The 13572-nt window shown below is 38.6% G+C and overlaps 1 protein-coding gene across 1 annotated transcript in view; it reads right to left on the bottom strand.

Annotated features, from left to right (window-relative positions):
• The window catches only part of myrf (myelin regulatory factor), a 119032-nt gene that overhangs the window by 55240 nt on the left and 50220 nt on the right, over positions 1-13572 (bottom strand). Inside the window, 1 exon segment of the mRNA XM_045688585.1 lies at positions 10653-10881. Coding sequence (XP_045544541.1) covers positions 10653-10881 — 229 coding nt within the window.

Genomic DNA, 13572 nt, shown 5'->3' with positions numbered 1-13572 from the left:
TCAGTATCTATAGTATCTATAGCATCTACAGTATCTTCAGTATATCAGTATCTATAGTATCTACAGTATCTATAGTATATCAGTATCTATAGTATCTATAGTATATCAGTATCTATAGTATCTATGGTATCTACAGTATCTACAGTATCTATAGTATCTACAGTATCTATAGTATCTCAGTATCTATAGTATCTATAGTATCTACAGTATCTCAGTATCTATAGTATCTATAGTATCTCAGTATCTACAGTATCTCAGTATCTACAGTATCTATATTATCTATAGTATCTATAGTATCTACAGTATCTATAGTATCTACAGTATCTATAGTATCTATAGTAACAACAGTATCTACAGTATATACAGTATATCAGTATCTACAGTATCTATAGTATCTACAGTATCTACAGTATATCAGTATCTACAGTATCTATAGTATCTACAGTATCTATAGTATCAATAGTATCTATAGTACCTACAGTATCTACAGCTCTCAGTATCTATAGTATCTACAGTATCTATAGTATCTACAGTCTCTCAGTATCTATAGTATCTACAGTATCTATATTATCTATAGTATCTACAGTATCTATAGTATCTACAGTATCTATAGTATCTATAGTATCTACAGTATCTATAGTATATACAGTATCTACAGTATCTATAGTATCTAAAGTATCTATAGTATCTATAGTATCTATAGTACCTACAGTATCTACAGTATCTACAGTATCTATAGTATCTACAGTATCTATAGTATCTACAGTATATCAGCATCTATAGTATCTACAGTATATAAGTATCTATAGTATCTACAATATATCAGTATCTATAGTATCTACAGTATCTACAGTATATCAGTATCTATAGTATCTATAGTATCTCAGTATCTACAGTATATCAGTATCTACAGTATCTACAGTATATCAGTATCTACAGTATCTATAGTATCTACAGTATATCAGTATCTACAGTATATCAGTATCTATAGTATCTAGAGTATCTACAGTATCTATAGTATCTATAGTATCTACAGTATATCAGTATCTATAGTATCTACAGTATCTACAGTATATCAGTATCTACAGTATCTACAGTATCTACAGTATATCAGTATCTACAGTATCTACAGTATCTACAGTATATCAGTATCTACAGTATCTATAGTATCCATAGTATCTACAGTATATCAGTATCTATAGTATCTACAGTATCTACAGTATATCAGTATCTACAGTATCTACAGTATATCAGTATCTATAGTATCTATAGTATCTACAGTATATCAGTATCTATAGTATCTACAGTATCTACAGTATATCAGTATCTATAGTATCTACTGTATCTATAGTATCTACAGTATCTACAGTATCTACAGTATATCAGTATCTACAGTATCTACACTATCTACAGTATATCAGTATCTACAGTATCTACAGTATCTATAGTATCTACAGTATCTATAGTATCTATATCTCAGTATCTATAGTATCTACAGTATCTATAGTATCTATAGTATCTACAGTATATCAGTATCTACAGTATATCAGTATCTACAGTATCTACAGTATCTACAGTATCTCAGTATCTATAGTATCTATAGTATCTACAGTATCTACAGTATCTACAGTATATCAGTATCTATAGTATCTACAGTATATCAGTATCTATAGTATCTACAGTATCTACAGTATCTATAGTATATCAGTATCTATAGTATCTACAGTATATACAGTATATCAGTATCTATAGTATCTATAGTATCTATAGTATCTCAGTATCTCAGTATCTATAGTATCTAGAGTATCTACAGTATCTACAGTATCTACAGTATATCAGTATCTATAGTATCTACAGTATATCAGTATCTATAGTATCTACAGTATCTACAGTATCTATAGTATATCAGTATCTAAAGAATCTATAGTATCTATAGTATCTACAGTATCTACAGTATATAAATATCTATAGTATCTATAGTATCTATAGTATCTACAGTATATCAGTATCTATAGTATCTACAGTATCTATAGTATCTACAGTATCTCAGTATCTATCTATAGTATCTATAGTATCTACAGTATCTATAGTATCTATAGTATCTATAGTATCTACAGTAACTATAGTATATCAGTATCTACAGTATCTATAGTATCTATAGTATCTATAGTATCTACGGTATCTATAGTATCTACAGTATCTATAGTATCTACAGTATATCAGTATCTATGGTATCTACAGTATCTACAGTATCTACATTATCTACAGTATCTACAGTATATCAGTATCTATAGTATCTACAGTAACTACAGTATATCAGTATCTATAGTATCTACAGTATCTACAGTATCTACATTATCTACAGTATCTACAGTAACCACAGTATATCAGTATCTATAGTATCTACAGTAACTACAGTATATCAGTATCTACAGTATCTATAGTATCTATAGTATCTACAGTATATCAGTATCTACAGTATCTACAGTATATCAGTATCTATAGTATCTATAGTATCTATAGTATCTACAGTATATCAGTATCTATAGTATCTACAGTATCTACAGTATCTACAGTATATCAGTATCTATAGTATCTACTGTATATCAGTATCTATAGTATCTACAGGATCTACATTATCTACAGTATCTATAGTATCTATAGTATCTACAGTAACTACAGTATATCAGTATCTATAGTATCTATAGTATCTACAGTATATCAGTATCTATAGTATCTACATTATCTACAGTATATCAGTATGTACAGTATCTACAGTATATCAGTATCTATAGTATCTACAGTATATCAGTATCTACAGTATCTACAGTATATCAGTAACTATAGTATCTATAGTATCTACAGTATATCAGTATCTACAGTATCTACAGTATATCAGTATCTACAGTATATCAGTATCTACAGTATCTACAGTATATCAGTATCTATAGTATCTACAGTATCTACAGTATCTTTAGTGTCTATATTATATCAGTATCTACAGTATCTACAGTAACTACATTATCTACAGTATCTATAGTATCTACAGTATCTACAGTATCTTTAGTGTCTATAGTATCTACAGTATCTACAGTATATCAGTATCTATAGTATCTACAGTATCTACAGTATATCAGTATCTATAGTATCTACAGTATCTACAGTATCTTTAGTGTCTATAGTGTCTACAGTATCTCAGTATCATAAGATCTTTCCACCCAACCTTTTTGTGAGATTATGATAACAACCATATGATTGTATACATAATATACTCATTTACCTCAAAGATATGGGTTGTGGTGGAAATGACAAGGTGTGTTGGAAATGACAAGGTGTGGTGGAAATGACAAGGTGTGGTGGAAATGACAAGGTGTGTTGGAAATGACAAGGTGTGGTGGAAATGACAAGGTGTGGTGGAAATGACAAGGTGTGTTGGAAATGACAAGGTGTGGTTGAAATGACAAGGTGTGGTTGAAATGACAAGGTGTGGTGGAAATGACAAGGTGTGTTGGAAATGACAAGGTGTGGTTGAAATTACAAGGTGTGGTTGAAATGACAAGGTGTGGTGGAAATGACAAGGTGTGTTGGAAATGACAAGGTGTGGTTGAAATGACAAGGTGTGTTGGAAATGACAAGGTGTGGTGGAAATGACAAGGTGTGGTTGAAATTACAAGGTGTGGTTGAAATGACAAGGTGTGGTGGAAATGACAAGGTGTGTTGGAAATGACAAGGTGTGGTTGAAATGACAAGGTGTGGTGGAAATGACAAGGTGTGGTGGAAATGACAAGGTGTGTTGGAAATGACAAGGTGTGTTGGAAATGACAAGGTGTGGTGGAAATTACAAGGTGTGTTGGAAATGACAAGGTGTGGTGGAAATGACAAGGTGTGGTTGAAATTACAAGGTGTGGTGGAAATGACATCTATGTAAATAAAAAAACGTATGAAAACAATATTTTATTGCAAACATTTTTGAACAACAACCATCGTTAAACATTTAATTAATATATGACAAAGTAAGATTCCAAAACACTGTAACTAGCACCTTGTCAACATGAGAACAATGTGTTGTCCTTGACTACACTTAGACGCTACAACTAGACATGTTGGCACCTATATATATATATATATATATATATATATAGAACGAAGAGTTCATTGAGAGCCACACATGTTTTATTTAATGTATGATTTCATGCCCTGCTTTGTATGTACTGTATAGTGAGTTTCCAAGTGTATCTAAGGCATAGAAAGAGGGCTAAATTCCTCCCAGACCAAGGCATCCAGCTCCATGAGCCATTTGGTTACTGGATGGGGCTCAGGGACAAGGCATCCAGCTCCATGAGCCATTTGGTTACTGGATGGGGCTCAGGGACAAGGCATCCAGCTCCATGAGCCATTTGGTTACTGGATGGGGCTCAGGGACAAGGCATCCAGCTCCATGAGCCATTTGGTTACTGGATGGAGCTCAGGGACAAGGCATCCAGCTCCATGTGCTGTTTGGAGCTCAGGGACAAGCCATCCAGCTCCATGTGCCTTTTAGTTACTGGATGGAGCTCAGGGACAAGGCATCCAGCTCCATGTGCTGTTTGGAGCTCAGGGACAAGGCATCCAGCTCCATGTGCCATTTGGTTACTGGATGGAGCTCAGGGACAAGGCATCCAGCTCCATGTGCCTTTTGGTTACTGGATGGGGCTCAGGGACAAGTCCAAACACATGCAGTGGTCTTTACCGTATAATGTCGTCTCTCATCGGCCCCCAAAAAAACCGCTGAGGGCCAACGCGACTCATGGTTTTCACAAGAGCACCCCTCTCCGCGTGAACGTTTTGCACGATACCAGGGTAAACGTCCTGATCATACTCCACCACTTTCCAATCAATGCTTCACTTAGCTCTTCAATGGGCTGGACGGTGCTTTGAGATGTGTTGAATTCTCCATCTCGGTCTGCCTCTGTTTTTTCAACCAGAGTCATAGTCTGTGGGCTGAAACAGCCGCAGTGATGTGGAAAGGAACAGAAGCAACTGAGTATCCGCTAAGTTATCTCCCCTGGACTGTCGGTGACCATCTGGAAACACAGGAAATTCACAAAGTTATGCACATTCGGAATATGTAATGATAGCATAGTCGAGTGATACATAGTGTAGTGATAATACGTTTGTATAGCAAACGTGAGATTTGACATAAAATAACCCACCACTATTACCTGGTGTATCTTCATTGTGATCCAGTAGGAGGTTCCCCATGTTCTCTGTCTCCTCCTCTGAGATATGTAAGAGCTTGATAGCTGACAGTTCCTCAAATACAGTTTTTTTTTCTTCTTCCATTTGGGAGGTCCTTGTCTTGGGTCGTTTCACAGCTGCTCCTACCCCATCAGCCTTTTACATGTCCGGCTTCTAGGAAATTACACGTGACTCTCTGGAAGCCCATTTCAAAGGGAAGGGTGGAGAGAGATAGTAGAACTTATTATTTCGATCTATACTGGGTTGTAGGCCCATCACTCACAAAGTGTACAGCAGTAGCCCAATGGGCAGAGCTCAAGGAAGTAGGCCCGTGTTTTTGAGAGACGGGCCCAGATAGCAGCGGGGTCATGCCGCATAGAAGAGCTCAGTGAGCAAAGTGAAAACGGTATAATTTGTGGTAATATCCAACACAGGTGTGGAGGGTCACCTGCTTGTGAGAATCACCAAAGTGAAGTGCCTGGATTTCACTGGTGTATTTACACATTTAGTTCTCTGGCAAAGTCAATATGCACGCTGATCTCCTCTTTCCCCAGATTATCTTTTGATTCTCTCCGTTTGGAGTGTTGGTGTCGAATGTTGTACACGCGTGTTTCCCCAACTTCTCTTTCAATCCTTTTGGAGAAGTCCTCCAGTAGAATCTGCAGTGTGCCACATACCTTTTCTTTTACTGTCAGATGTACAGTGAGCTTCTCCATGTTCCCCTCTTTGTTTTTCTTCTCTCCCTCTCTTCAGATTTGTTTTTCCAGCTCAAACCACCATGTCTACTCAGCAGCATCAAAGTCAGATGTTTTAAGCTATTTTTGCTTGGCAAAGGGAGAACTCTGTTTACATGCACTCTTTCTTCAGGTTCTGACAGCACAGAGACTCAATAAGGTTCTGACAGCACAAAGACTCAATAAGGTTCTGACAGCACAGAGACTCAATAAGGTTCTCACAGCACAGAGACTCAATAAGGTTCTGACGGCACAGAGACTCAATAAGGTTCTCACAGCACAGAGACTCAATAAGGTTCTGACGGCACAGAGACTCAATAAGGTTCTGACAGCACAGAGACTCAATAAGGTTCTCACATCACAGAGACTCAATAAGGTTCTGACGGCACAGAGACTCAATAAGGTTCTGACAGCACAGAGACTCAATAAGGTTCTCACTTCACAGAGACTCAATAAGGTTCTGACAGCACAGAGACTCAATAAGGTTCTGACAGCACAGAGACTCAATAAGGTTCTCACAGCACAGAGACTCAATAAGGTTTTCAATGTTGTTGCAGCGGATCATTTTGTGATGCTGTAGTTTGTCCGCCATGAACTTGAGTTTGGCGTGGGTTTTGCAGAGACATGTGTCCCAATCTTGGACTGCTGGCTTGACAACGCAAAAAGGATGTATTTTGCTGAATTCACAGGAGGACATTTTTATCTCTGAATATTTACATTTTACATTAGTTTATCAAGATATAAATTTCAACATTTTTTATTTTTTTTTTTTTTTCTTTGGCCCCCGGATATAGCAGGAAGCTAATCTTAAACTTCTGATAAAGGTTCTGAATTGTGCCATTCAAGAAGCGCTTCTGCTTTTTCTTCTCGTTCCTCGTTAGTGTTTCCTTTTCCCCTGTTGTTGCTCTGCTGTTGTCATCATGTTCGTAGAATCTAGTGATTTTCTCTTCTGGGACTGTGCTGATTCTGTTACACTGATTTTTCCTGGAGTATTGAAGACTTGATGGCCTGTTTTCACTTTCCCTCAATGATTTTGCTGAAAATCAACATTTTCTGTTCGCATTTTGAAACAATAAAATCCTTCTCAAGTTCTTTGGAGTTCCCTTCATTTACTGTTTTGTCTTTGTCTTTGTCTGGGAATCTTGTCTCTCCATTTTGTTCATCAGTCGATCATACTTTTTTGGGGGATTTCTCAGCTTTCCGTAAAGCATTATCAAGTTTGACATTTGTCATACTAAGATATCTCTATGCTTTTGAGCGACCTCTTTGAGCCTTTTTCCTTCCAGCAAGTATTCGACTTCTCATTCCAGACGATGAGGAAGGGGTATCAGGGAGTGCATCAAGGGCAGGAAAGTCAGGGGCAGGAAAGTCAGGGACAGGAAAGTCAGGGACAGGAAAGTCAGGGGCAGGAAAGTCAGGGGCAGGAAAGTCAGGGGCAGGAAAGTCAGGGGCAGGAAAGTCAGGGACAGGTAAGTCAGGGACAGGAAGGTCAGGGACAGGTAAGTCAGGGACAGGTAGGTTTGGGGCAGGTAAGTCAGGGACAGGTAAGTCAGGGACAGGTAGGTTTGGGGCAGGTATGTTGGCTTCATGTTCTGGCTGCAAGTCATCTGGTGACTGAGGTGGTGTGTTGCCTGATGGGTAGGTCTCCATCTGGTGACTGAGGTGGTGTGGTGCCTGATGGGTAGGTCTCCATCTGGTGACTGAGGTGGTGTGGTGCCTGATGGGTAGGTCTCCATCTGGTGACTGAGGTGGTGTGGTGCCTGATGGGTAGGTCTCCATCTGGTGACTGAGGTGGTGTGGTGCCTGATGGGTAGGTCTCCATCTGGTGACTGAGGTGGTGTGGTGCCTGATGGGTAGGTCTCCATCTGGTGACTGAGGTGGTGTGGTGCCTGATGGGTAGGTCTCTCATCTGGTGACTGAGGTGGTGTGGTGCCTGATGGGTAGGTCTCCATCTGGTGACTGAGGTGGTGTGGTGCCTGATGGGTAGGTCTCCATCTGGTGACTGAGGTGGTGTGGTGCCTGATGGGTAGGTCTCCATCTGGTGACTGAGGTGGTGTGGTGCCTGATGGGTAGGTCTCCATCTGGTGACTGAGGTGGTGTGGTGCCTGATGGGTAGGTCTCCATGCTACTGTTCTCTTTAAAGTCTGTCTTCTATTCCGTTGGTTGCATTTCCATTTCCATCTCTTGTTTCTTTGTTGTCGCTTTGTAAGCAAGCTCAGACTCAGACTGTGGCTCAGTTGGTAGAGCATGGTGTTTGTAACGCCAGGGTTGTGGGTTCGATTCCCATGGGGGACCAGTACGGGGAGAAAAAAAAAAAATGTATGAAATGTATGCATTCACTACTGTAAGTCGCTTTGGATAAGAGCGTCTGCTAAATGACTAAAATGTAAAAGATAGATTTCACTTCTTCCTTCTCTGTTTTCTTCCAGCATCTCTTCCTGTCTTTTTGCAGATGTTCCTGGTATCGTATAGGATCATTTTTTTATTTTGTTTCTATATGTCTGTGAACTCTGTGCTGTTTTATGTGGTATCTTCTAAAAATAAAGACAAATACTACTTAGTTTTCAACTTGTGCACACCTTGGAGCATTTTCTAGAATAAATGAATTTAAAACATGATTAAATAAGCCTAAAGTTTAAAAAAAAGTAAAGTAAAAACGAATAATATAATAGATTTTTGTCATTACCACCACTTTCTGTCATTTCCACCACACTTAAGTTTGTGATGGAAATGAATGTGATGGAAATGACACTACTACAGTTTCCGGAGAAAATTGACAGGCTGCTTAGCATGCTTTGGTTAGTTCACACAAAACACATAAAATATTAAAAAAATTCAACATTTCTACCACAAATGAAAGAAATTATAGCCTGTTTGGAAATGACTGACAATTAAAATATTCTCTACACAAGCAATACTTACCTTGATTTATTAATGTTTTCTCATAGAAAAACATAGTAGAAGCTTAAAAGTCTGGGTCAGGGACAAGGGCAAAATAGTGAAATTGAAGTATAAAATGCATCTGAAAAGTAGCTAAAGTACTTGATAGAGAGGTGTTTAAAAAAGTCTGGGGTGATTCCAGTGTGAACTTAAAATACAATTTTTTTTTTATTTTGTATAAAACCCCAACATATACCTGAGGAAAAAGAAATGCCAGTAGTTGCAGTATCTATAGTATCTACAGTATCTATAGTATATATATCTATAGTATTTAGAGTATCTATAGTATTTACAGTATATATATCTACAGTATCTATAGTATTTACAGAATCTATAGTATCTACAGTATATATATCTACAGTATCTACAGTATCTATAGTATATATATCTACAGTATCTACAGTATCTATAGTATCTACAGTATCTACAGTATCTATAGTATCTACAGTATATAGTATCTACAGTATCTATAGTATCTATAGTATCTACAGTATCTACAGTATATATATCTACAGTATCTATAGTATCTATAGTATCTACAGAATCTACAGTATATATATCTACAGTATCGATAGTATTTACAGTATCTATAGTATTTACAGTATCTATAGTATTTACAGTATCTACAGTATATATATCTACAGTATCTATAGTATTTACAGTATCTATAGTATCTACAGTATCTATAGTATTTACAGTATCTACAGTATCTACAGTATATATATCTACAGTATCTATAGTATCTACAGTATCTATAGTATCTACAGTATCTATAGTATCTACAGTATCTACAGTATCTACAGTATCTACAGTATCTACAGTATCTATAGTATCTACAGTATCTACAGTATCTACAGTATCTACAGTATCTACAGTATATATATCTACAGTATCTATAGTATTTACAGTATCTATAGTATCTACAGTATCTATAGTATCTATAGTATCTCAGTATCTATAGTATCTCAGTATCTATAGTATCTACAGTATCTACAGTATCTCAGTATCTATAGTATCTACAGTATCTATAGTATCTATAGTATTTACAGTATCTACAGTATATATATCTACAGTATCTATAGTATTTACAGAATCTATAGTATATATATCTACATTATCTACAGAATCTATAGTGTATATATATCTATATTATCTACAGTATCTACAGTATCTATAGTATATATATCTATAGTATTTAGAGTATCTATAGTATATATATCTACATTATCTACAGCATCTACAGTATCTATAGTATTTAAAGTATCTATAATATATATATCTACATTATCTACAGTATCTACAGTATCTACAGTATATCAGTATCTATAGTATCGACAGTATCGACAGTATCTACAGTATCTACAGTATCTATAGTATCTATAGTATCTCAGTATTTACAGTATCTACAGTATATCAGTATCTATAGTATCTATAGTATCTATAGTATCTCAGTATCTACAGTATCTACAGTATCTCAGTATCTACAGTATCTACAGTACCTCAGTATCACAGTATCTATAGTATCACAGTATCTACAGTATCTCAGTATCTACAGTATCTACAGTATCTCAGTATCTACAGTATCTATAGTATCTCAGTATCTACAGTATGTCAGTATCTACAGGATCACATTATCTACAGTTTCAACAGTCTTTACATTATCCCAGTATCTTCATCCTCCTCCCCTTCACAACTGCAGATGTTAACAATTCATTAATTGTTTGGTTGATTGATTGGTTCATTAGTTGATTGATCACTCACTCTTGCCCCTGTTGTGGGTGTTGCAATAGTTGATGCAGCATCTGGCTCTGTTGCAGGTCCTGGCAACTCCCACTGGAGGTGGGACCAATGGGGTACTGCGTGATCATTGGCTCAGGCTTTAGGTACATGTCCCGGTGCATGTTTGGATAGCCGTGGCCGTGCGGGGGGAGCGGCGGCGAGGTCATGTGACACATGTTCTCTGGTGTCATGGTCCTCAGCATGTGAGTGTCTGGAAGACAGGGAGAAAGACAGGAAGGAAGACAGGATGAAAGGGAGGAAGACAGGAAGACAGGGAGGAAGACAGGATGAAAGGGGAGGAAGACAGGAAGACAGGGAGGAAGACAGGGAGAGGAAGACAGGGAGGAAGACAGGGAGAAAGACAGGGAGGAAGACAGGAAGACAGGGAGGAAGACAGGGAGAAAGACGGGAGGAAGACAGGGAGAAAGACAGGGAGGAAGACAGGAAGACAGGGAGGAACACAGGAAGACAGGGAGGAAGACAGGAAGGAAGACAGGGAGGAAGACAGGGAGGAAGACAGGGAGGAAGACAGGATGAAAGGGAGGAAGACAGGAAGAAAGACGGGAGGAAGATAGGGAGGAAGACAGGAAGACAGGGAGGAAGACAGGAAGACAGGGAGGAACACAGGAAGGAAGACAGGAAGGAAGACAGGAAGGAAGACAGGAAGGAAGACAGGGAGGAAGACAGGAAGACAAGGAGGAAGACAGGGAGAAGGACAGGGAGGAAGACAGGAAGACAGGGAGAAAGACAGGGAGGAAGACAGGAAGACAGGGAGGAAGACAGGAAGACAGGGAGGAAGACAGGGAGAAGGACAGGAAGGAAGACATTTTTATGCAGTATTATCAAGTTCTGACTGTTCTGATCATCATACTGTATCATCTGATGATACAGTGCCTTAGACCGCTGTGCCTTCGGAAAGTATTCAGGCACCTTGACTTTTTCCACATTTTGTTACATTATGGCCTTATTCTAAAATTGATTACTATACACACAATACTCCATAATGACAAAGCAAAAATAGGTTTTAAGACATTTTTGTCCCCAAGAACACAGTGGCCTCCATCATTCTTAAATGGAAGAAGTTTGGAACCACCAAGACTCTTCCTTAGAGCTGGCCGCCCGGCCAAACTGAGCAATCGGGGGAGAAGGGCCTTGGTCAGGGAGTTGACCAAGAACCTGATGGTTCCTCTGTGGAGATGGGAGAACCTTCCAGAAGGACAACCATCTCTGCAGCACTCCACCAATCAGGCCTTTATGGTAGAGTGACCAGACGGAAGCCACTCCTCAGTAAAAGGCTCATGACAGCCCGCTTGGAGTTTGCCAAAAGGCACCTAAATACTCTCAGACCATGAGAAACAAGATTTAACTCCTTGGCCTGAATGTCTAGTGTCATTTCTGGAGGAAATCTGACCTCATCCCTACGGTGGAGCATGGTGGTGGCAGCATCATGCTGTGGGAATGTTTTTCAATGGCAGGGACTGGGAGACTAGTCAGGGTCGAGGCAATGATGAACGGAGCAAAGTACAGAGAGATCCTTGATGAAAACATGCTCCAGAGCGCTCAGGACCTCAGACTGGGGCGAAGGTTCACCTTCTAACAGGACAACGACCCTAAGCACACAGCCAAGACAACGCAGGAGTGGCTTCGGGACAAGTCTCTGAATATCCTTGAGTGGCCCAGCCAGAGCCTGGCCTTCAACCCGATCAAACATCTCTGGAGAGACCTGAAAATAACTGTGCAGCGACGCTCCCCATCCAACCTGACAGAGCTTGAGAGGATCTGCAGAGAAGAATGGGAGAATCTCCCCAAATACAGGTGTGCCAAGCTTGTAGCGTCATACCCAGGAAGACTCAAGGCTGTAATCGCTGCCAAAGGTGCTTCAACAAAGTACTGAGTAAAGGGTCTGAATACTTAGGTAAATGTGATATTTCCGTTTTTTCTTTTTAATCAATTAGCAACAATTCTGAAAACCTGTGCTTTGCTTTGTCATTATGCGGTATTGTGTTTAGATTGATGAGGAAAAAAAATACAATGTATTCCATTTTAGAATAAGGCTGTGACGTAACAAAATGTGGAAAAGGTCAAGGGGTCTGAATACTCTCCGAAGCCACTGTCCATAAACATGTATGTGTATATACAATAGAAGTTCCTAGTCGTGGTTTTCACTTAGTCTGATAACTTGACCCAAATACACTGAAGACAGACCCAGGATCAAACCAGGGTTCCTACCCTGATTATCACTTAGTCTGATAACTTTGGAAGACCCAAATACACTGAAGACAGACACCGGGTCAAACCAGCGTTCTTTGTCCAGTGTATTTGATGTTTATGAACGCTACTATTGATAATCTGTGGTCAGGTTCCCATACAATATTTTACCAGGAAAACCCTCAGATGACCCAGTATTGTAATAGCTGTGAGTGTGACCCTCCCCTCCATTAAGATACAGTGCCATCAGAAAGTATTCATACCCTTTCACTTATTCCACATGTTGTGTTACAGCCTGAATTCAAAAATGGATCAAATATATTTATTTCCTCACCTATCTACACACAATACCACATAATGACCCCTGAGTCAATACATGTTAGAATCACCTTTGACAGCGATTACAGCTGTGAGTCTTTCTGGGTAAAGTCTCTATGAGCTTTGCACACCTGGATTGTACAATATTTGCACAATATTCTTGAAATAATTATTCAAGCTCTGTGAAGTTGGTTGTTGATCATTGCTAGAAAACTATTTTCTAGTCTTGCCATAGATTTTCAAGACGATTTTAAGTCAAAACTGTAACTAGGCCACTCAGGAATATTCAATGTTGTCTTGGTAAGCAACTCCAGTGTATAGTGTATTTGACCATGTGTTTTAGGTTATTGTCCTGCTGAAAGGTGAATTTGTCTCC

This window comes from Salmo salar, chromosome ssa10 (assembly GCF_905237065.1).
Source record: "Salmo salar chromosome ssa10, Ssal_v3.1, whole genome shotgun sequence".
Lineage (NCBI taxonomy): Eukaryota > Metazoa > Chordata > Actinopteri > Salmoniformes > Salmonidae > Salmo > Salmo salar.
This window is presented reverse-complemented; position numbering and strand designations above follow the sequence as displayed.